The 24,933-nt window shown below is 49.0% G+C and overlaps 1 protein-coding gene across 1 annotated transcript in view; it reads left to right on the top strand.

The window, feature by feature from the left end:
* Positions 1 to 11,120: 11,120 nt before the first annotated feature.
* Positions 11,121 to 24,933, top strand: part of LOC109945085 (uncharacterized) — a gene marked incomplete at its 5' end in the record, with an annotated part of 73,680 nt that continues 59,867 nt past the window's right edge. Inside the window, 6 exons of the mRNA XM_020550882.1 lie at positions 11,121 to 11,596; positions 11,699 to 12,295; positions 12,674 to 12,939; positions 13,387 to 14,007; positions 14,143 to 14,908; positions 15,062 to 15,182. Of these exons, the coding sequence (XP_020406471.1) occupies positions 11,121 to 11,596; positions 11,699 to 12,295; positions 12,674 to 12,939; positions 13,387 to 14,007; positions 14,143 to 14,908; positions 15,062 to 15,182 (2,847 nt within the window). The remainder of the gene's footprint in view (positions 11,597 to 11,698; positions 12,296 to 12,673; positions 12,940 to 13,386; positions 14,008 to 14,142; positions 14,909 to 15,061; positions 15,183 to 24,933) is intronic.

Below are 24,933 nucleotides of genomic sequence, written 5' to 3' on the forward strand. Positions count from 1 at the left end.
CTCTGGTCAGGAGGCGGTCGAAGCCTTCTTCCGGAAGGACAAGCAACCTCAGGGACGGCAGCAGGAAGACGTCCCCGAGGCGTCCGCCCAGCGGGGCACGAAGAAGAAGGCCAAGAAGAAGTCGCAAGCGAAACGCGACGCCACTGACGCAGATCATGTCGCTGCTGCCGAGCAAAGGAACCCTCGGAAGCCTCTCAGAGGGGCCAACCTGTTCGACAAGATGCTCAAGGAGTCGTGCCCCTATCACCAGGGTCCCGTCAAGCACAACCTTGAGGAATGCGTCATGCTTCGGCGCTACTTCTATAAGGCCGGGCCCCCGACGGGAGATGGCAAAGGCCAAGACAACAACAAGAAAGAGGGCGACAGGGAAGAGGAGTTCCCCGAGGTCCACGGCTGCTTCATGATCTACGGTGGGCAAGTGGCGAACGCCTCAGCTCGACACCGCAAGCAGGAGCGCCGGGAGGTCTGCTCGGTGAAGATGGCGGCGCCAGTCTACCTAGACTGGTCCGACAAGCCCATCACCTTCAACCAAGGCGACCACCCCGAATGTATGCCGAGCCCAGGAAGGTACCCGCTCGTTGTCGACCCCATCATCGGCAACGCCAGGCTCACCAAGGTCCTCATGGACGGAGGCAGCAGCCTCAACATCATCTACGCCGAGACCCTCGGGCTCTTGGAGATCGATCTGTCCACGATCCGGGCCAGTGCGGCGCCCTTTCACGGGATCGTCCCCGGAAAGTGCGTCCTGCCCCTTGGACGACTTGATTTGCCCGTCTGCTTCGGAACTCCCTCCAACTTCCGAAAAGAAACCCTCACGTTCGAGGTGGTCGGGTTCCGAGGGACCTACCACGCGGTGCTGGGGAGACCGTGCTATGCCAAGTTCATGACCGTCCCCAACTACACGTACCTCAAGCTCAAGATGCCAGGCCCCAACGGGGTCATCACTGTCGGATCCACGTACCGACACGTGTACGAATGCGACGTGGAGTGCATGGAGTACGCTGAGGCCCTCGCCGAGTCCGAGGCCCTCATCGCCGATCCAGAGTGCCTCTCCAAGGAGGTGCCTGATGCGAAGCGCCACGCTGGCAAATTCGAACCGGCTGAGGCGGTTAAGTCTGTCCCTCTCGACCCCAGCAACGACGCCTGCAAGCAAGTCCAGATCGACTCCGAGCTCGACTCCAAATAGGAAGCAGTGCTCGTCGACTTTCTCCGCGCAAATGCCGAAGTTTTTGTGTGGAGTCCCTCGGACATGCCCGGCATACCGAGGGATGTCGCCGAGCACTCACTGGATATCCGAGCCGGTGCCCGACCCGTGAAGCAGCCTCTGCGCCGTTTCGACGAAGAAAAGCGCAGAGCCATAGGCGAGGAGATCCACAAGCTCATGGCTGCAGGGTTCATCAAAGAGGTATTCCATCCCGAATGGTTAGCTAACCTTGTGCTTGTAAAGAAGAAAGGTGGGAAGTGGAGGATGTGCGTAGACTACACTGGTCTAAACAAAGCATGTCCGAAGGTTCCCTACCCTCTGCTTCGCATCAATCAAATTGTGGACTCCACTGCTGGGTGCGAAACCCTGTCATTCCTCGACGCCTATTCAAGTTATCACCAAATCAAGATGAAAAGAGTCTGACCAGCTCGCAACTTCTTTCATCACACCTTTTGGCATGTACTGTTATACTACTATGCCATTTGGCTTGAGGAATGCAGGTGCGACATACAAAGGTGCATGAACCACGTGTTCGGAGAGCACATCGGCCGAATGGTCGAGGCTTACGTCGATGACATCGTGGTCAAGACGAGGAAAGCCTCCGACCTCCTCTCCGACCTTGAAACGACATTCAAGTGTCTGAGGGTGAAAGGCGTGAAACTCAATCCCGAGAAGTGTGTCTTCGGAGTCCCCCAAGGCATGCTCCTGGGGTTCATTGTCTCTAAGTGGGGCATCGAGGCCAACCTGGAGAAAATTGCGGCCATCACCAACATGGGACCTATCAAAGATTTGAAAGGAGTACAAAGGGTTATGGGATGGCTTGCGGCTCTGAGCCGCTTCATCTCGCGCCTCGGCGAGAAAGGATTACCCTTGTACCTCCTCTTAAGGAACGCCGAGCGCTTCACTTGGACCCCTGAGGCCGAGGAAGCCCTCAGAAACTTAAAGGCGCTCCTTACAAACGTGCCCATCTTGGTGCCCCCCGCTGCGGGAGAAGCCCTCTTGATCTACGTAGCCGCAACCACTCAGGTGGTCTGCGCCGCGATCGTAGTCGAGAGACGAGAAGAAGGGCATGCACTGCCCGTCCAGAGGCCGGTCTACTTCATCAGCGAAGTGCTATCCGAGACCAAGATCCGCTACCCACAAATCTAGAAGCTACTGTACGCAGTAATTCTAACACGGCGAAAATTGCGACACTACTTCGAGTCTCATCCGGTGACTGTGGTGTCATCCTTCCCCCTGGGGGAGATCATCCAGTGCCGAGAGGCCTCGGGTAGGATAGCAAAGTGGGCAGTGGAACTCATGGGCGAGACAATCTCGTTCGCTCCTCGGAAGGCCATAAAATCTCAAGTCTTGGCGGACTTCCTGGCTGAATGGGTCGACACCCAATTGCCGACAGCTCCGATCCAACCCGAGCTTTGGACCATGTACTTCGATGGGTCGCTGATGAAAACAGGAGCAGGTGCGGGCCTGCTCTTCATCTCACCCCTCGGGAGACATGTGCGCTACGTGCTGCGCCTCCATTTTCCGGCATCAAACAACGTGGCCGAGTACGAGGCTTTGGTTAATAGGCTGCGCATCGCCGTCGAGGTAGGGGTTCGGCGCCTCGACGCTCATGGCGACTCGTGGCTTGTCATCGACCAAGTCATGAAGAACTCCCACTGCCGCGACCGGAAGATGGAGGCCTACTGCGACGAAGTTCGGTGCCTGGAAGACAAGTTCTACGGGCTGGAGCTCAACCACATCGCTCGACGGTACAACGAGACTGCGGATGAGCTGGCAAAAATAGCCTCAGGGTGGACAACGGTTCCCCCGGACGTCTTCTCTAGAGACATACATCAACCCTCCATCAAGATCGACGACACGTCCGAGCCCGAGGAGGCCTCGGCCGCCGAGGGTGAGGCCCTGTGCGTCAAGGGAGAGCGGAATGGGGTCACGCCAAACCTGAACTGGCAGGCCCCGTACCTGGAATATCTCCTCCGAGGAGAGCTGCCCCTCGACAAAGCCTAAGCTCGGCGACTGGCGCGGCGCACCAAGTCGTTCGTCTTACTGGGGGATGAAAAGGAGCTCTACCACTACAACCCCTCAGGCATTCTCCAACAATGCATATCTGTCGCCGAAGGACAGGAGCTGTTGCAAGAGATACACTCGGGGGCTTGCGGTCACCACGCAGCACCTCGAGCCCTCACGGGAAACGCCTTCTGACAAGGTTTCTACTGGCCGACCACGATGGCCGACGCCACTAGGATTGTACGCTCCTGCCAAGGGTGTCAATTCTACGCAAGACAGACGCACCTGCCCGCTCAGGCCCTACAGACAATACCCATCACCTGGCCGTTTGCCGTGTGGGGTCTGGACCTCATTGGTCCCTTGCAGAAGGCACCCGGGGGCTTCTCGCACCTGCTGGTCGCCATCGACAAATTCTCCAAGTGGATCGAGGTCCGACCCCTAATCAGCATCAGGTCCGAGCAGGCGGTGGCGTTCTTCACAAACATCGCCCATCGCTTTGGGGTCCCGAACTCCATCATCGTCGACAATGGCACGCAGTTCACTGGGAAGAAGTTCCTGGACTTCTGCGAGGACCACCACATCCATGTGGACTAGGCCGCCGTAGCTCACCCCATGACGAATGGGCAGGTGGAGCGTGCCAACAGTATGATTCTGCAGGGACTTAAACCGAGGATCTACAACAACCTCAACAAGTTTGGCAAGCGGTGGATGAAAGAGCTACCCTCGGTGGTCTAGAGTCTGAGGACAACGCCAAGCCGAGCCACGGGTTTCTCGCCGTTCTTTCTAGTCTATGGGGCCGAGGCTATCTTACCCACAGACTTAGAATACGGTTCCCCGAGGACAAAGGCGTATGACGACCGAAGCAACCAGACCAGCCGAGAAGACTCACTAGACCAGCTCGAAGAAGCTCGGGACGTGGCCTTACTACACTCGGCACGGTATCAGCAGTCTCTGCGACGCTACCACGCCCGAAGGGTCCGGTCTCGAGACTTCCAGGTGGGAGACCTGGTACTTCGACTGCGACAAGACGCCCGAGGGCGCCACAAGCTTACTCCTCCCTAGGAAGGGCCGTTCATCATCGCCAAGATTTTGAAGCCCAGAACATACAAGCTGGCCAACGATCAAGGCAAGGTCTACAACAACGCTTGGAACGTCCAACAGCTACGTCGCTTCTACCCTTAAGATGTTTCAAGTCATTCATATACCTCGCTTTCTTTACATACATAAATAAAGTCTAACCGTCAAGGAAGGATCAACCTTGCCTCGGCAAAGCCCGACCCTCCCTTGGGGGCTAGAAGGGGGGAACCCCCTCTGTGTCAAAATTTTCCTCGGAAAAGTCTTTTGCTAGAACGTCTTTCGTGCCGTTTCGACTGCTTCGATAGCAGGGTCCTAAAAACGACGAGAGTACACGTAAGCGGCAAGGCTGACCGAGCCGAGGGACTCCTACGCCTCCGGGATACGGATACCTCACTCATCACCTTCCGCGAAAAGTAACTCACGCTCGGATAAGCAATTCTGCTACCGAACAAGTCCTAATGCTTGAAAACTTTTCTGCCAGAACGACTTTCGTGCCGTTTCGACTGCTTCGATAGCAGAACCCTAAAAACGACGAGAGTACACGTAAGCGGCAAGGCCAACTGAGCCGAGGGACTCCTACGCCTTCGGGATACGGATACCTCACTCATCACCTTTCGCGAAAAGTAACTCACGCTCGGACGAGGGATTCTTCTACCAAACAAGTCCTAACACACGAAACAAGAGGAAAGAAAACGCAGCTTTATAATCCGGCGTTAAAATGTTTAGGCCCCAGCAGCCGCGAAAAACATACGCATACTATAGACAAACTGTTCCTGCAGGTTCAGACATCGGCAGGGGGAGCAGCAGCACCCTCGGCGACGTTTCCACCCTCGGCGGAACCTGGCCCAGCCTCGGACGGCGATACGGGCGGAAGGATCTCCACCCCGAAGGAGGACGCCAACACCGCGCTTGGGCCCTCATAGCTAGGGTCTCCACCAGGGTCCCAGCCCGAGCGGACACCTCGGCTGGCCGCTCTGAAGCCTCAGCCAGCTGTCCTCCGAGGACCTCAGCCCGGCTCACGGCCTCGACAGCGTGACTCCGAGGTTGGTCCCGCTCGTGGATGACCTGGCCAAGCTCCAGTCGCCGCTGCTTCACCTCCTCGGCCTGGGAAGCCACGTGCTCTCGGGCCGACGAAGCCTCTTTTCGAGCCAACTCCGCCTCTGTCCACGCCGACACTGCTGCCTCCGACTTCAGCTCATCGCAGAGCAGCCGATGGTTCTAAAACTGAGCAAGAGAAGCCTTCAGCGGCAAGGCCGACCGAGCCGAGGGACTCCTACGCCTCCGGGATACGGATACCTCACTTGTCACCAGGCAACTCACGCTCGGTTAAGTGGTTCAGCTAGCCGACAGGCAAGTCCTAGTGCTCGAAATGAGGAAGAAACACGGCATCACGCTCAAATGCCCAAATGTTCAGGCCTCAGCGGCCACAATGAACAAACACCCATACTCAGGGTACTATTACAAACGGAACTCCGGTTCCACTCCCGAGGGTACGAACAACCTCTACACCAGAGGGCCTGCGGGACAACAAACTCCAGGTGGCTCGCCGGCGACCGCTCCACCGGCAGCGATAACAACCTCCGCCTCAGGCGGCTAAACAGCAGCAGCGATGACCTCAGGGCAACGGTGCTGTGAAAAGGCCCTCGCCCACGTACCCACCCGAGGGGCGAGGACAAGCCATCAAAGCCAAAGAGCCGGAGGTCCGACCGTAGGTTCCGCCAACGGTCTCGTCGGCGGAGAAACCTCCTCTGGCTACCACCGCCTCAGCACCGACGACAGCGGCCACCTGCCCACCAACACCGCGCCAGCGAGCGGCAGCCACCCCAAAGCGCACCGACAGGTCCTCACTCCCGCTCTTGCCACAAGAACGAGAACAGGACCGTCCTAGAACACGAGTACCGCCCTCGCGGCGTACGACGTGTTGTGCGACCCCCCGGTGCAGCCCACGACCGTCGCCCGGTTGGAAGACGGATAGCTGCACCCTGTCCTAACAGCAGCAATTTGCCTTCCCCCGCGTAGCTGGAGGACGCCTCCTCCGCAGCGCTGCCAGCACCACAGGTGGCGAACACCCTTCTCCCCCGATCACTGAGGGAAGGAGCGGGCCGCTACCCGCGTGGAGGCAGGCCCCAACTCGGTGCGCCCTCCTCCCAAGCCCGGATGATGAACATCCTTGAAGCTGAGGGCAGGAGGGAGGCCACAGCCCGGCTTGCTCTCCCCCACCGCGAAGCTGGTGGTCATCATCTTGGATGACCATTGGTGAGGGACTGCAGTCGGGCTGCATGATGAAAATCCTTGAAGCCGAGCGATGTCTGAAGAGCGCCAACCCCCGCGGGGTCGCGCTCCTCCAACGGCAGCAAGACGAAGGCAACACGGGTGCACCCCATCCGGGGGCTCGGAAGGTGGAAGGGCGCAATGCATGAGGGGAGTGCGGAGGCATGTCTACTGCCCGGGGGATCGATCCCTTTTTAAAGGCGGCTCTCCCCACTCGCATTCTGAGCGCTATGGGCAAAGTCTTCATCGATGAGCTCCAGGGTTCCCACCCTCTGACGTGGGGCTGGGTCCCACATGTCATGCGAGCTGACCGGAAACAGAAGAAGCCAAACTACTGCACGCGAAGCAAGTAACCGCCCCGCGGTTATAAGCGTTCCTCCATCCTCGCCGAAACCAGCGGGCGAAAGGGCGGACCGCTATGCAAGAGGCGTGCAATCGCACCACGGTTGTGCACCCCTTCGGCTTCATCGCATCCGGTGGGTCAGCGTGAAGGCCCGGGCCCGCAGGTCATGCAACGGGCGCAACGGTTACTGCGTGCCAGGAAACCGCACCGCCACTCGCACCAATGCCGCGTCTTCTCGAGTGCGGGACCAGCGCCGCGACTCGAGGCGGCCCTGCGCATGACCCAACAGTGCCAATCGAGCACAACGATCACGGGTCAGTCAGCCGCGGGGGGAGCCGCGACGGTCGATATGGCCAAAAGTCGGCCGGCAGTAATTGCAGCAGCAGACGAGCAGAAGCAGCGGTCAAATCGCCTGCAGGCTCGCGCCCCCTCCTGAAGCGGCAAGAGAGCCCTCTCCCACGGCATGAAGACGACGTGCCCGTGTTCCATTCCTCGAACGACTCGAGCACGTGCAACGGCCGCCCCGCGAATCGCCCGTCCCGTCGCATTAACTCCTCGGCAGGGCAAGCGACACCTTTGGTAGGCGAAGCGGGCGTCGTTTCGCCTCCGCCATGATGACTGCGTCAAAAAAGGTGTGCCACGCCATTTAAATTCGTATCCTTTTCCTCTTCCTCTTTCTCTCTCTTACTACAGGGACCGGGAAAGGGGATATTTTGAAAAGGACCTTCTCGGCGAAGGAAACGGCCCCCCGAGCCCTCCTACTGATCAGGGGTTCGAAGGCTGGCCCCTTGGAAGGGTTCGACAGCCGCCCTAGAGCACTCGGGCTCCGAGCCTATTACTGATCAGGGGTTCGAAGGCTGGCCCCTCGGAAGGGTTCGACAGCTGCCCCAGAGCACTCAGGCTCCGCGCCCATTACTGATCAGGGCTTCGAAGGCTGGCCCCTCGGAAGGGTTCAACAGCCGCCCAGAGCACGCAGAGTGAGGGATGACTCTAGGTACGTCCGTTACATGGCCGAGGCTCGGGCTACGCTCCCGAGGTACCCTAGGACATTTCCGAGACCAGCAGGAGTGATTTTGTAACGGAATCCCACCAGAGGGAGGCATCGAGCCCTCGGACCCTATCGAATGGGTTCGGGTCTGGCAAATCACCTGCAGGTACTTTTGGAGCGCGCCTCTGGGCCACTAGCCGACCCTTATCGAATGGGGCACGGGCGTCCACTCGGATCACCCGTTAGCAACTCACTAGAGACACCATGTTCGGCGCCCTTCGAGGGCAACATGGCGCTTCCCCCCTTCCTCCTTGTGGAAAGGCGACGAAGGGGCGTATAATAAAAGTCGAGACAGTCCTTGATCGTCCTCTCGCTCCGCGCAGAGGCTCGGAGGCTGCTCTCGCAACCCGGCTACGGCCAAACCGTTGACAGCGTCAACAAACCAGCCTAAAAACTCGAAACCTGACCATGCACCCGGGCTACGACCAGGCCGCATGAGGGAACAACAAGGCCGGCCTAGGCATCACAAAAAGCATTAAGACCTCAAATGAGTCAAACCACTCCTCTGAGGCCTCGGGGGCTACACCCGGCGGGTGCGCTCGCGCGCACCCACCGGAGCAAAGTATAACCGAGAAAGGTCGGTCCTGATATGACCACGCCATTAAGCAACATGTTACAACCCCCAAGTCATACTACATCAACTCAAGTACAACCAACATCATCACCAACCCAAGTCTTTGATGGACCAATTACACGTAGCCGAGCTAAGAAGCTACAGCAAGAGGTGCACGCGCTACTTTATGAATTTCATTTAAACACTAATGAGAATTTTATGCTACCTAAGTCGTGTATGTTGATATTACTTAGGTTCACCAAAGAGGAAGGACAAAACATATCAAGGGCGAATCAGCAAGAAGAGCTATGTCCGAGTGAGTCCAGCGCTACAGAACCGTCCAGAAGAAACAGTCATATCTTTTAATTCCCAAAAGCTATGAAGGCCCATAAGTACTTTTTGGAAAGCTCTTGAAGTCTAGTTTCCAATGCTTCTAAAGCCGACTTAACCACATCTACCAGAAAGGCAGCCGACCTACTTTAGTGCCGACTGGTCAGAAGGTCAACAGTCAGCTTGATGACTAAGTTTTTGTATTAAACTGCATCATTCTACGAAGTTTCATTAACCATGCTATATATGGTGAGAAAGCTTATCAAGTTAGCTTTCCAATGCAACCAGTCCCACGTCATTTGAAGATTCCTAGAAGAAGTTATTATCAAAATACTGAAGGCTGCGCAGAAGTCAAACAGCCACACGGAAATCAACTCTGCAGATCTCCCGAAGAGGCTCCTTCACATTAGCTCGTGAAAATACTTTTGTTTTGTGTTTATACCTCGCTAAGGCTGGTTGTTACTAGTATAAATACCCCCCTATGTCTAAGATGTAAGGCAGCTTATGATAATCTAAAACAGAACCCCTTTGTTCAGCTGTGTGCTAACAAATATTGAGAGTGATCTCTACCCCTTTGCTCTTGTGAATTCCTTCGCGGGATTGCAGAAGCGGCGGCTTCATCCGCTCCCAATTGGTGCTCCCACTCCCTTCGAGGTCTCCTCGATTGATTGTAGGCTGTGTTGGTTGGTTCTTTGAGAGTGTGGTTGGGTGAATCCTCGATTCAGGCTGCCGGTTAAAGACGGTGGTTGGCTTCGAGTTTTATTTGTCAGGTTGCACTAGTTATCGCTGCTTGCAGCAAGTTATCTTGGCTTCTTTGAAGCTAGTTATCTGAAGATTGATCTTACGTCGTGAAGATCGGGCATCGTGACGCATCATCTGGTATCAAAGCCTCAGTTGCCACGGTAGGATTCTTTACCCTTAGCTACATATATTTTGTGATCGTCCTATCCACCAAAAAGCCATAAAATATTTTTTGCCATAGCCCTTTGTTTCAATCTGTTGTTCCAGTGAGTTTTGTTAAGTTTCAGTCCTTAGAATCTTTGTTTAGTTGCTGGTCACTCTATCCTTTGTGTTTCCTTTGAGCCTCTTATATATATCTGAAAATATCCACAAAAAGGAAATTCTGGAAAAAAAAACCTCATCATTTCCTTCGCGTTAACTTTGATCCTGTTTAAGTTATAGCTGCTGGTTGAGTTCTTTGTTAATTATTATAAAGTGTGCAATATTCTATCAGATCTCTGTGTTTAGTTCTATAAAAAAAAGTATCAAAAAAAGTGCCAAAAAAAGTGTTGAACAAGATTGTGAAAGAAAAGTAGAACAGTCAATTTGTTTATGTGCACAAGTGCTGAAAGTTTTATCAAGTTGTTCAACCTGTTTGCTATTATCATTTGGTGCAAAATTTTGGTTGGATCTGATTGCAACACTTGCATTCCAATCATACTCCTTGTCTGCATCAAATCTGAAATTTCTTGCACGTGTGTTTGATCTATTTACATCACTCGAATCTTGTGGTCAGCACTAGGCAGGGAACTTCTAGTCGGATGGTTATTTAACTTAACAACAACTAGAATTCAGATTGTATCCCTTGTTTATTAATCCCCACCAAGCTCCACATATAAGTCATCGTAATCGGTACTCTGGTCTTGTATTCGCTTAACCACCACTTTCTTGTTACCACCACACATTTTCTTGCAACCCGCAGGGAACTCATAAGAGCTTTGGTTGGTAAGAGTGGTGAGGTTGTGAGATTCTATATAGCTTCATATTCCACCTATATTTGTTGCCTTGTTGTCACTAACTTCGCAGGAAGATGGATCCCAACGTTGAGATTGAAGAATGTGTCACCCTGATACAATTCAATGAGCTCAAACAAAGCATAGAAGCCAAGCAAGATCTGTTGGCACAAGATCTTCAGACACTTATGGCTGAAATCAGAGGTCGTCGTCGACTCCCCGACGGTGTAAGAAACCATGATGAAGATGGGGAAGAAGATGAAGCAAATTATTCTAGAAGAGCAAGTGAACATGGGAGGAGAAATCAAGGTGCTGCACATAGTAGAGGAAGAGGCCGGAATCGAAGAAATAATGACAATGAAGAATCTGAATTTGGGGATGATGATCAGTCCCGACATCGCTATGGTCGTCGTCATCATAGAGGCGTCAACCAAGAAGATAGATTTGGAAAACTTAAGTTTACCATGCCAAAATTTGATGGTAGATCTGATCCTGAAGATTATTTCACATGGGAATTGAAGGTGGAGAAAATCTTCCGCCTACATAATTATTCAGAGGAGAAGAAACTTGCAATGGCATCTCTTGAGTTTGAAGGATATGCTCTGATTTGGTGGGAGCAACTTCTTCGTGATCGTGAAGAAGATGGAGAGGACCCTATTATTACTTGGCAAGAGATGAAGCGAGAAATGAGAATTCGTTTTGTGCCGAAGCATTATCGGCGTGATCTTTTTGATAAATTGCAGAATTTGAGGCAAGGAAGTTTCTCTGTTGAGGAGTATTATAAGGAGATGGAGAAGGCCATGATTAGAGCCAATGTGTATGAAGACGAAGAGCAAACCATTGCACGTTTCATGGCTGGGTTACACCGCAACATTCAGCGTATTGTTGAGTTTCAGCCGTACCAAAGTCTTATTGATTTGGTACATCAAGCCACCAAAGCTGAACGACAGCTGCAACAAGATGCTAAGAGCAGCAAGCCCTTGTCATATGGTGCACGAACCATGACTGGAGGAAGCAAATCGATCTCAAGGTTTACTGCTGCATCCTCAGCAACAAAAGGTTCAACTGGAGGCTTGCGATCCAATATTCAAGGCAATTCTAGTGGAAAGAACGGTGCTGCTCCAAACACGAGTTATAAACCAGCAGCCTCCACTTCAACATCAGTGGGTTCAACAGCCAAGAGTAGTGGTATTCAGTGTTTCAAGTGTGGAGGTCGTGGTCATGTCATAAAGGAGTGTCCAAATAATCGTGTGATCCTTGTGACTGATGATGGAGAATATACATCAGCTAGTGAAGAGGAAGCTGAAGCAGGAAATGAAGATGACATTGATAAATCTGAAGAACAAACGGGATGTGAATTTGAGCATGGTACTACTCTTGTGGTTACACAAATCTTGAGTGTTCAAATGAAAGAAGCTAAAATTGGACAGCGACATAATCTTTTTCAAACACGAGCAAAAGTGCAAGACAAAGTAGTAAAGGTGATCATTGATGGAGGGAGCTGTCATAATCATGCAAGTCGTGAGATGGTTGAAAAGCTTGGTTTGAAGTTGCAGCGACACCCTCATCCATATCATGTCCAATGGCTGAATGAATCGGGAGATATCAAGATTGGTTATAAAGTGAAAGTTTCGTTCAAGATTGGAGAGTATGTTGACATAGTTGAGTGTGATGTTGCACCCATGTCTGTGTGTCACATGCTGCTAGGAAGACCTTGGCAATATGACCGATATTCTCAGCATTGTGGAAGAACAAATCAATACACGCTAGATCTGAAAGGGAGAAAGTTTGTACTCAAGCCTATGACCCCTCAACAAATCATGGCTGAACATTTACAAAAGAAAACTGAAATTAGTGCAGCAAGTAGAGGAGGAGAAGAGCAAAAGAAATTGAGTGCCATCCACAATTCGGTGAGCGAGTGCTACAAGCCAAATTCAAGAGATAAAAGGAAGGAAGAGGGAGAACATCTAGTTATGCTAGCCACAAAATCTGAGATGAGAGAAGTGAGGAACAACCCAAATCAAGTACTCTTTGTACTTGTGAACAAAGATGTTTTGATTTCTCCTAACGACATAACATCTCTTCCTAGTGTTGTGGCTGATCTTTTGCAGGACTATGAAGACGTATTTCTACAAGAAACACCGGCTGGACTACCTCCAATTCGAGGGATTGAGCATCAAATCGATCTTACTCCAGGGGCTGCACTTCCTAACCGTCCACCATATCGAACCAATCCCGAAGAAACTAAGGAAATACAAAGGCAAGTACAAGAACTTCTTGATAAAGGTTTTGTTCGTGAAAGCTTAAGCCCTTGTGCTGTTCCTGTGATTTTAGTACCTAAGAAAGATGGATCTTGGAGGATGTGTGTTGATTGTAGAGCTATAAATAATATTACCGTTCGCTATCGCCATCCTATTCCACGGCTAGATGATATGCTTGATGAATTAAGTGGTTCCACAATTTTTACTAAAATTGATTTGAGAAGTGGATACCATCAAATAAGAATGAAAACTGGAGATGAATGGAAGACTGCATTTAAAACAAAATTTGGGTTGTATGAATGGTTAGTAATGCCCTTTGGGTTGACTAATGCTCCTAGTACCTTTATGAGATTAATGAACCATGTTTTAAGATCTTTCATTGGAAAATTTGTTGTTGTCTACTTCGACGATATTCTAATTTACAGCAAGTCTTTTGATGAACATGTGAAATACATTCGACAAGTTTTAGATGAGCTAAGAAAGGAGAAATTATTTGCTAATCTTGAGAAGTGCAGTTTTTGCACAGACCATGTTGTGTTTCTTGGCTTTGTTGTTTCAGCAAAAGGAATAGAGGTGGATGAATCCAAGGTGAAAGCCATCAAGGATTGGCCAGCTCCAACGAATGTAAGTCAAGTAAGAAGTTTTCATGGTCTTGCTGGTTTTTATAGAAGATTTGTGCGAGATTTCAGTACCATCGCTTCTCCTTTAAATGAATTGACAAAGAAAGGTGTTGAATTTAAATGGGGAAACTCACAAGAAGATGCTTTTCAAGAATTGAAGAAACGTTTGACTGAAGCACCTGTACTTATTCTTCCTGATTTCACTAAAACTTTTGAAGTAGAATGTGATGCTAGTGGGATTGGGATAGGAGGAGTTTTAATGCAACAAGGAAAACCTATAGCATATTTTAGTGAAAAATTGGGAGGTGCTCAATTAAATTATTCTGTGTATGACAAAGAATTGTATGCTTTGGTCCGAGCGCTTGAAACATGGCAGCACTACTTATGGCCAAAAGAGTTTGTTATTCATTCCGATCATGAAGCTTTGAAGTATTTGAAAGGGCAAGCCAAACTGAACCGTCGCCATGCCAAATGGGTTGAGTTTATCGAAACATTTCCATACATTGTGAAATATAAGAAAGGTAAGGACAATGTGGTCGCTGATGCCTTGTCTCGAAGGAATGTGTTGTTGAATCAACTAGAGGTAAAAGTTTTGGGTCTTGAAAATTTGAAAGAAATGTATAATGATGATCCTGAATTTTCAGAACCATACAATCATTGTAAAGATGGAAAAGGTTGGGAAAAATATCATATACATGATGGATTTTTGTTTAGAGCTAACAAACTTTGTGTACCAAATTCTTCGGTTGGATTGCTTTTATTGCAGGAGTCACATGGAGGCGGTCTAACAGGTCATTTTGGACAAAGGAAGACTTATGAAATGCTCAGTGATCATTTCTATTGGCCCAAGATGAGGAGAGACGTCATCAGATTTGTGGAGCGTTGTGTCACCTGTCACAAAGCTAAGTCAAAATTGAACCCTCATGGTTTATATACTCCTTTACCTGCTCCTAAAATTCCTTGGGAAGACATAAGCATGGATTTTGTTTTAGGACTGTCGATGACTCGAAAAAAGAGAGATTCTATTTTTGTTGTGGTTGATAGATTTTCAAAAATGGCTCATTTTATTCCATGCAACAAGAGCGACGATGCTTCACATGTTGCTAATTTGTTTTTCAGAGAAATCGTGAGACTACATGGAGTGCCCAAGACCATCGTATCTGACCGTGATGTGAAGTTTGTGAGCTATTTTTGGAAGACATTGTGGGCAAAGCTTGGGACTAAACTTTTGTTCTCCACCACATGCCACCCCCAAACTGATGGCCAAACTGAAGTGGTGAATCGTACATTGTCAATGCTGCTGCGAACAATGGTAAAGAAGAACTTGAAGGATTGGGAGGAATGTTTGCCACACGTGGAGTTTGCTTATAACAGGACAGTACATTCTACAACTAATTTATGCCCCTTTGAAATTGTATATGGGTTCAAACCTATTGCTCCCATAGATTTGTTGCCCCTTCCATTGCAGGAAAGAACCAATATGGAAGCTTCCAAGCGTGCTGCATATATAAAAAAGATACATGAGAAGACCAAGGAAGCAATTGAGCTCAAAGCAGTGCGCAAGGCGGCAAGTATGAACAAGCATAGGAAGAAAGTGTTATTTGAGCCGGGGGACTTGGTTTGGATTCACTTGCGCAAGGAGCGTTTTCCTGATCAGCGCAAATCCAAATTGATGCCACGAGGGGATGGTCCATTTCGTGTTCTTGCCAAGATCAATGATAATGCATACAAGATAGATCTTCCACCAAGCTATGGCGTGAGCAACACGTTCAATGTTGCTGACCTCTTACCATATACAAGCGAAGACATTTCAGAGTTGAGGACGACTCCTTTTCAAGGGGAGAAGGATGATATGACCACGCCATTAAGCAACATGTTACAACCCCCAAGTCATACTACATCAACTCAAGTACAACCAACATCATCACCAACCCAAGTCTTTGATGGACCAATTACATGTAGCCGAGCTAAGAAGCTACAGCAAGAGGTGCACGCGCTACTTTATGAATTTCATTTAAACACTAATGAGAATTTTATGCTACCTAAGTCGTGTATGTTGATATTACTTAGGTTCACCCAAGAGGAAGGACAAAACATATCAAGGGCGAATCAGCAAGAAGAGCTATGTCCGAGTGAGTCCAGCGCTACAGAACCGTCCAGAAGAAACAGTCATATCTTTTAATTCCCAAAAGCTATGAAGGCCCATAAGTACTTTTTGGAAAACTCTTGAAGTCTAGTTTCCAATGCTTCTAAAGCCGACTTAACCACATCTACCAGAAAGGCAGCCGACCTACTTTAGTGCCGACTGGTCAGAAGGTCAACAGTCAGCTTGATGACCAAGTTTTTGTATTAAACTGCATCATTCTACGAAGTTTCATTAACCATGCTATATATGGTGAGAAAGCTTATCAAGTTAGCTTTCCAATGCAACCAGTCCCACGTCATTTGAAGATTCCTAGAAGAAGTTATTGTCAAAATACTGAAGGCTGCGCAGAAGTCAAACAGCCACACGGAAATCAACTCTGCAGATCTCCCGAAGAGGCTCCTTCACATTAGCTCGTGAAAATACTTTTGTTTTGTGTTTATACCTTGCTAAGGCTGGTTGTTACTAGTATAAATACCCCCCTACGTCTAAGATGTAAGGCAGCTTATGATAATCTAAAACAGAACCCCTTTGTTCAGCTGTGTGCTAACAAATATTGAGAGTGATCTCTACCCCTTTGCTCTTGTGAATTCCTTCGCGGGATTGCAGAAGCGGCGGCTTCATCCGCTCCCAATTGGTGCTCCCACTCCCTTCGAGGTCTCCTCGATTGATTGTAGGCTGTGTTGGTTGGTTCTTTGAGAGTGTGGTTGGGCGAATCCTCGATTCAGGCTGCCGGTTAAAGACGGTGGTTGGCTTCGAGTTTTATTTGTCAGGTTGCACTAGTTATCGCTGCTTGCAGCAAGTTATCTTGGCTTCTTTGAAGCTAGTTATCTGAAGATTGATCCTACGTCGTGAAGATCGGGCATCGTGACGCATCAGGTCCCCTCACAGAGAAATGCGGCAAAGCCTCCAAGCGAGTACCAACACTCCCTTCGAGGCTCGGGGGCTACTGTCGGGTACCGTAATTAGGGGTACCCCAAACACTCCTAAACACGGCTGGTAAGCACCCTCAGCACAAACTGCAAAGACTGATGGGCACGGTTCAGGTCAAGGCCTCGTCTACCAAGGGACGCAATCTCGCCTCGCCCGAGCCCGGCCTCGGGCGGGAACAGCAGTACCAGACGAATTCACGCCTCGCCCGAGGGCCTCCTCAGGCAGTGGGCGCACCCTCGGCTCGCCCGAGGCCTAGCTCGGGCAGGCTTCATTGAGAAGCAACCTTGGCCAAATCGCCTCACCAACCGACCATATCGCAGGCGCATTCAATGCGAGGATCTCCTGACACCTTATCCTGACACGCGTGCCTCAGTCGGCAAGGTCGAAGTGACCACAGTCACTTCGCCCTTTCACTGACCGATCTGACAGGAAAACAGCGCCGCTCACCCCGCTCCGACTGCTGTGCCAGCCACCCGGGCAAGGCTGACAACAGCAAGTTCAGCCTCGGGCGCAACAGGAAGCTTCGCCTCACCCGACCTTAGGCCTCGGCCTCGGGAGGAGGTCTCCGCCTCGCCTGACCCCAAGACTCGGCCTCAGCCTCGGCCTCGGGAGGAATCGCGTCCTCGCCCGACCCCGGCCTCAGCCTCAGGAGAAGTCTCCGCCTCGCCCTACCTTGGGCTCGGACCGACCGCGCCACAGGGGATACATCATTAGCCTACCCCTAGCTAGCTCAGGCTACGAGGGGATAAGACCGGCGTCCCATCTGGCTCGTCCCGGTAACAGGTAATGATGGCTCCCCGCGTGCGTCCATGACGACGGTGGTTCTCAGCCCCCTACAGAAGCAAGGAGACGTCAGCAGGATCCCAGCAGCACCGCCAGCTGGCACCTCTCCGACAGCCACGTTGGCATGTACACAGGGCTCAGGCACCTCTCTGCCAGACACGTTAGCGCATAGCTACACCTCCCATTGTACACCAGGACCCTCTCCTTGCATCTATAAAAGGGAGGTCCAGGGCCTTCCTGCGGGAGGGTCGCGCGGAGGGACGAGCAAACGAAGAGGTTCATTCTCTCTCTCTCTCTCGCGAACGCTTGTAACCCCTACTACGAGCACCCCTGGTGCGAGATAACACGAGCCGTATTTTCCCCTTGTGTTCCATCTTGCGCCAACCCATCTAGGCAGGGGCACACAGCGACAAATTTACTGTTTGGCTTACGGACCCCCCGGGTCCGAAACGCCGACACTACAGTTTTCCATGCTTGCAACACTTCTTTTGTTCTTTCATGTAAGAATGCATAAGTAGTGGCTAGGAAGTTGGGATCCAAATGCAAGGGAGACAAAACCTGCATATGGGTTCCAAAAACTATTGTGACTAACCTTGTAGGACCCAACAAGAGTTGGGTACCTAAAACCCAAGCTTAAATTCCTTGCAGGTTTATGCATCCGGGGGCTCAAGCTGGATTATCGACAGCGGATGCACAAACCACATGACGGGGGAGAAGAAGATGTTCACCTCCTACGTCAAGAATAAGGATTCCCAGGATATGATTAACTTTGGAGATGGGAATCAAGGCAAGGTCAAGGGTTTGGGAAAGATAGCCATCACCAACGAGCACTCCATATCAAATGTATTTCTAGTAGAGTCACTTGATTACAACCTTTTGTCTGTAAGTCAATTGTGTCACATGGGTTACAATTGTCTTTTTACAAATGTTGATGTATCTGTCTTTAGAAGGAGTGATGGTTCATTAGCTTTTAAGGGTGTATTAGACGACAAACTCTACTTAGTTGATTTTTTGAAAGAGGAGGCCGATCTAGATGCATGCTTAATAGCTAAGACTAGTATGGGCTGGCTATGGCATCACCATCTAGCACATGTTGGGATGAAGAACCTTCATAAACTTCTAAAAGGAGAACATGTGTTAGGTCTAACCAATGTTTGTTTCGAGAAAGATAGACCTTGTGCAGCTTGTCAGGCAGGGAAACAGGTGGGAAGCACTCATCACAACAAGAAAGTGATGACAACATCAAGACCACTGGAGCTTCTTCACATGGACCTCTTCGGACCCGTTGCCTACCTTAGCATCGAGGGAAGTAAGTATGGTCTTGTAATTGTTGATGATTTTTCCTGCTTCACTTGGGTGTTCTTTTTGCAGGATAAATCAGAAACCCAAGGGACCCTAAAGCGCTTTCTAAGGAGGGCTCAAAACGAATTTGAGCTCAAGGTGAAAAAGATAAGAAGCGACAACGGGTCTGAGTTCAAGAATCTGCAAGTGGAGGAGTATTCTTGAGGAAGAAGGCGTCAAGCACGAGTTCTTTGCTCCCTACACACCACAGCAAAACGGTGTGGTAGAGAGGAAGAACAAGACCCTTATCGACATGGCGAGAACGATGCTTGGAGAATTCAAGACGCCCGCGCGGTTTTGGTCGGAAGCTGTGAACACAGCTTGGCACGCCATAAATCGGCTCTACCTACATCGCCTTCTGAAGAAGACCTCGTATGAACTCCTTATCGGTAAGAAACCCAATGTTTCTTACTTTCGTCTATTTGGGAGCAAATGTTACATTCTGGTGAAGAAAGGTATACATTCCAAATTTGCTCCCAAGGCAGTAGAAGGGTTTTTACTAGGGTATGACTCAAATACAAAGGCGTATAGAGTCTTCAACAAATCATCGGGTTTGGTTGAAGTCTATAGCGACGTTGTATTTGATGAGACTAATGGCTCTCCAAGAGAGCAAGTTGATCTTGATGACATAGATGAAGATGATGTTCCGACGACCGCAATGCGCACGATGGTGGGTGATGTGCGACCACATGAACAACAAGAACAAGATCAGCCATCTTCCTCCACAATGGTGCATCCTCCAACTCAAGACAGTGAACAGGTACCTCAAGAAGAGGGACATGATCAAGGAGGAGCACAGGAAGAACAAGTGATAGAGGAAGACGCACCATGGCTCCCTCCAACTCAAGTACGAGCGATGATCCAAAGAAATCACCCCATTGATCAGATTCTGGGTGACATAAGCAAGGGAGTAACAACTCGCTCATGTTTAGCTCATTTTTATGAGCATTACTCGTTTGTCTCTTCTATTGAGCCTTTCAGGGTAGAAGAGGCCTTGCAAGATCCGGACTGGGTGTTGGCCATGCAGGAAGAGCTCAACAACTTCAAGAGGAATGAAGTATGGAGCCTGGTGCCACGTCCAAAGCAAAATGTTGTGGGAACCAAGTGGGTGTTCCGCAACAAGCAAGACGAGCACAGGGTGGTGACAAGAAACAAGGCTCGACTTGTGGCAAAAGGTTATGCCCAAGTCGCAGGTTTGGATTTTGAGGAGACTTTTGCTCCTGTGGCTAGGCTAGAGTCTATTCGAATTTTATTAGCCTATGCCACTCACCACTCTTTTAGTTTGTTTCAAATGGACGTAAAGAGCGCTTTCCTCAACGGGCCAATAAAGGAGGAGGTATACGTGGAACAACCCCTGGCTTTGAGGATGACAGGTACCCCGACCATGTGTTCAAGCTCTCTAAGGCGCACTATGGACTTAAGCAAGCCCCAAGAGCATGGTATGATTGCCTTAGAGATTTCTTAATTGCTAATGCTTTCAAGGTTGGGAAAGCCGATCCCACTCTTTTTACTAAAACTTGTGATGGTGATCTTTTTGTGCGCCAAATTTATGTCGATGACATAATATTTGGTTCTACTAATCAAAAGTCTTGTGAGGAGTTTAGCAGGGTGATGACACAAAAGTTCGAAATGTCGATGATGGGCGAGTTGACCTACTTCCTTGGGTTCCAAGTGAAGCAACTCAAGGACGACACCTTCATCTCTCAAACGAAGTACACACAAGATCTTTTCAAGCAGTTTGGGATGAAGGACGCCAAGCCCGCGAAGACACCTATGGGAACCGATGGGTATGTCGACCTCAACAAAGGAGGTAAGTCCGTTGATCAAAAGGCATACCGGTCTATGATAGGTTCCTTGCTTTATTTATGTGCTAGTAGACCGGACATTATGCTTAGTGTATGCATGTGTGCTAGATATCAATCCGACCCCAAGGAATGTCACCTTGTGGTCGTTAAGCGAATTCTTAGGTATTTAGTTGCTACGCCTTGCTTCGGGATCTGGTATCCAAAGGGGTCTACCTTTGACTTGATTGGATATTCAGACTCCGATTATGCCGGGTGCAAGGTTGATTGGAAGAGCACATCGGGGACGTGCCAATTCCTAGGAAGGTCCCTGGTGTCTTGGAGTTCCAAGAAACAGACATTCGTTGCCCTATCCACCGCTGAGGCCGAGTATGTTGCCGCTGGATAGTGTTGTGCGCAACTACTTTGGATGAGGCAAACTGTGACGGAACCTCCCAAGTCATTAGGCCCACCTACAGTTGTCCTTGTCCAACGGACCTCAGACAACCCTGTAGGTGCCCCTGAATCACTTGACAAGTTCGGTATCTGCTTTTCTTACCTTTCCCAAGAGCGTTTCACCCGTCACGCAGACATTACAAGCATCGGAGTTACGAGAATGCGGAAGCGATTACATGAACTTACCTTTATTTTAAAAGTAAGACGGAGTTATATATTACAGATCAGGATATAACCTATGAGTGCATAGTATTATTATTACACACCAAGGGAGGCAAAAACCCCTCCCGATAAGTTTTAAATAAAAGTTCTTATGGAGGATCCTTTCCTCCCGCAGCTTTAAATAAAAGTTGGTTGCTTCCTCACCTAAAAACGATGGGGAATAAAACCCTAAGTATGGAATTACTCAGCAAGTCTTACCCGACTAAAGAAAAGACTCTCAAGGGTAGCTGGTATAAGGGAGTCAAGGTAAGGTTTCTCAATAATCAAAGACTCTGTTTTGCAGAAATGCTTACTAAAAGTGGATCCTTAAAAATCCAGTTTTATTTGTCAAGTCAAGTAAAATTACCTATAACTAGAATTCTTTCTACCCTAGTTCAATCACTTGACCTGCACTAGCCAATTTCTTAACAACCCATCATCTTTACTAGAGTTCTACGTATAGGGCAGTGACCAAGTCTTCATAACCGAGAAGGTACGGCGATCCGAATCGATTATACTCAGCTGAGGATCTCCGATCACACGACATATGTAGCACTTAACCCTTGCATATGTCAACCCGCCACCGGGGTTCTTAAGACCGGATCAGGTTCACGTCAACCGAGAGCACAGATACACCACCGTCAGCCTCTTGCGGAGGGTACACGCTACTCTCGCCATTGCTCCACTCCCATTGCATGTTATCTTATTCTGGCCTTAGTCTGCCGAGGCAAAGCTTACCCATGACGAGGCATGTGACCAGTTAAATGGTCCTCGGTCAGCAAGCCTACATCGAGACGGTCCTTAATCGACTCAGACGGAGACACTATACCGAGACTCTCTTCTCGTGCAAGTCACCCGCCCAGTCTCAGCTTAATTATTTCAAACCCAAAGTTTGGTACCTGGCAGAGGTACATCTTTTCCGATGTTGAACCCATCATGGCCATGATGGATCCACCATCAAGTTTTATTTTCGAAAACATCCCACCCACCTTCGCCACAACATCTTTTGTAAAAACAAAACATTTTGTTTTTCTAAAGCAAGGCTAAGCATCAAAATCTTTTTGTAAAACAAGGATTTCAAGGAAGGTAATCAAATCCAAGGAAGGTAATGCAGGAAATGTTTTAGCAATCAACTCCTATCACCTAATGCATCAAGCAAGTGAAAAAGATTTTTAAAACACAAGGAGGTGGCAAATGCACCGGGGCTTGCCTTCGTATATAGGTGAGTCAGGCTCGGATCCGCAGATGTCAAAATAAAAACAATTTCCTGCCTGATGTTCCGCAGGTGGTGGTGGTGAAGTCTTCTCTTCTTCTACTTCAACTTCTTCCTCGTTTTCTAAATATAACCACACATATATATATATAAAAGAATGAATGCCATGTAATGCTCATGAAAGTGCAAGAATAGTAAAGGTTTATTTTTAAAATCTTGAATACAACTTTCCTTCACGGAACTCCGAGAACTTAGGGTTTCCGGAGTCAACAGTGAAGTTCAAAGAGCAGGGGGTGGGGGTTTTGGGTTCTAATTATCAAACAAGGTCCAAATCATACCAAAATCTACCCAAGGCTTCTAAATATTATATAAAGGTCATCTAAAAAGTTTGGGGATTTTTGGAATTATTATCTATTTTCTAAAAATCCAGAAACAATGTTTTAGGATATTTTAAATGCTCCAAAATTCCCTATTTGATCTAAAAATCATGAAACTACTTTATTAAAAACCTAGGAAAATTGGTTTGACATTTTTATCACTTTTCTACAATTTTCTGGAATTGTTTTTGTTCTGGTAGAAAAAGAAAAAGAAAAATTGTGAATAGTGCTGGGCTGGAAGTAGCCCAAGTTGGCCCATGGATAGCAGAAGCGCGCGCCCGCGCTTACACCTGCGCAACTTTGCAAAAACGCCCACACGATTTAACTATTTCATTAAGAGTCCTAGATACTATTCCCTGTGTCGCTGACCTTTTCACTTAAACCCTCCGCCTTTCTGTTCTTTACATGCTGAGATCCTCGACGGTGAACCGCGCGGGGAGCCACGCTCCGGCGAGCTAGACTAGGCGGAGCACGCAAGGATTGGTGCTCTCCGACGACTGACTCCAGATTCAGACCTAAACCGAGGTTTCCCCTCATTCAATTTCACGAATGGCTACTAGGTTTGCTCTGGCCGTAGTGATCGTGGACCTTACGGACAGATGAACGCGTTCCCGGCGATTCATGGCGGTCTAGTTCAATCCGAGGGGTCGAAGAGCTTGAGGAGGACCTAAGAACGCTAGAACAAATGATCAAAGCGCTGGGACTGACCTGGAATAAGCTGGCCGCGGTGAGGCTAAACTGAGCGGAGTTCGGAAGTGAATTGGGGAGAATCCAAAATTAGAGTTCTCTGGTGGAGGATTTGAGGTGCGGGTGAGTGTGTTAGCTGCTTGAATACATGGCGGAGCCAAGGGGGTGCTCAATTTATAGGCCTAGTGAGCGGTGGCCGGGAATTTGGGTTGAGCGCGGTGGCGGTCAGAGAAGAAGTGAGTCACCAGCATGGTGATTCGTGGCCCCTTACCGTGGCGGCCCTCCCGGCGATCATCGGACCAGTATGTTACCAGGGTTGCGACGTGGCGTTCGGTCATCGGGCAGCCAACTCCAGTGAGGATAATTTCGACCGACCGCGTGGCAAGTGGGCATGATGGCCGGAATAGTTTACTGGCCGGAGTTATCCACGACGATGATATTTGTGTGACCCTAAGCAAAATCCGAGCATGAATCGCGGCGACGACTGCACGAATTGCGCGCGGCTCGTCGGCGTCGAGCTGAGCTGTTGATCTGATCCTATTCAGAGTACTGTACCATGGTGAGCTGGGTTCAGACAACTGACAGAGCAATTTGCAGGGAGATTTACTCCCAATTTCATGTAGTAACATAATCATCACTCCTTAGCAAAGTTATAGCCCAATGATCCAGCTACAATCCTGTCATAGCAACCATGGCCAAATTCTCATTAGATCAAGATTGAATCTTAGTCCAAAGATGGCTCGGTTACACTATCACACTGGTTTCAGACTAAAGGCAGCCTGACAGCCCGACTTTGGGTGCATTTTTCTTCATATTTTTCATGACAACCATGTTGAACCCCTTAAGCAAAGTTGTTCAACATTGATAGGTCTATAATATTTATGTGGTGACCTAGGGTAAATTCTCAATAGTTTGGAAGATATAGAGCTCCAAAGTTGAGCAAATATCACTAAATTTCAGACTTAGAGTTAGAACTCAAATAGGGTCTTTTTGCAAATAGGTCCAAAATTCAGGGTTTAGCTTGCAAATCTTCATGATTGTGAACCATATGACTTAGGACACTTTATTATCATGGTTTTTGCACTTTAGTCCAAAAGTGGACTAATTTTGCACTTAACCCCCTATGGTTTGGATTTAGGGTTTTCCAGGGTCCTTTTTAGGGTTTTTGGTATTTCAAGGGTGTGAATGTAATGTAAGTCCCTTCTTAGTAACATTTTATGACTATTTTTCTTAAGCTTTAGGGTTTTTCCATTTGGGTGTTGTTTTACCCCTCAGAACCACATTTAAGGTTAAGTACCCTACACTAGGGTTTTATTTGCAAAATGTCATAACAATACAACTTGTTTGAAAATTTTGCCTAGTGAATGCATTCTAGGTGTATCAAACATATGAAATGCTGATGCTTATCATGTTATTCTCAAGTTTTAGTAACAGTAACACCAGGGGTGTTACATCCTTCCCCCCATAAAAGAATCTCGTCCCGAGATTAAAAGTCTTAGGGTAAGTAATGGAAAAGGAAACACGTCATACTTTTATTTCCTTATTTCTGGTACAAAGCTTGGGTGATTTGG

This window comes from Zea mays, chromosome 3 (genome assembly GCF_902167145.1).
Source record: "Zea mays cultivar B73 chromosome 3, Zm-B73-REFERENCE-NAM-5.0, whole genome shotgun sequence".
In the NCBI taxonomy this organism is placed as follows: domain Eukaryota; kingdom Viridiplantae; phylum Streptophyta; class Magnoliopsida; order Poales; family Poaceae; genus Zea; species Zea mays.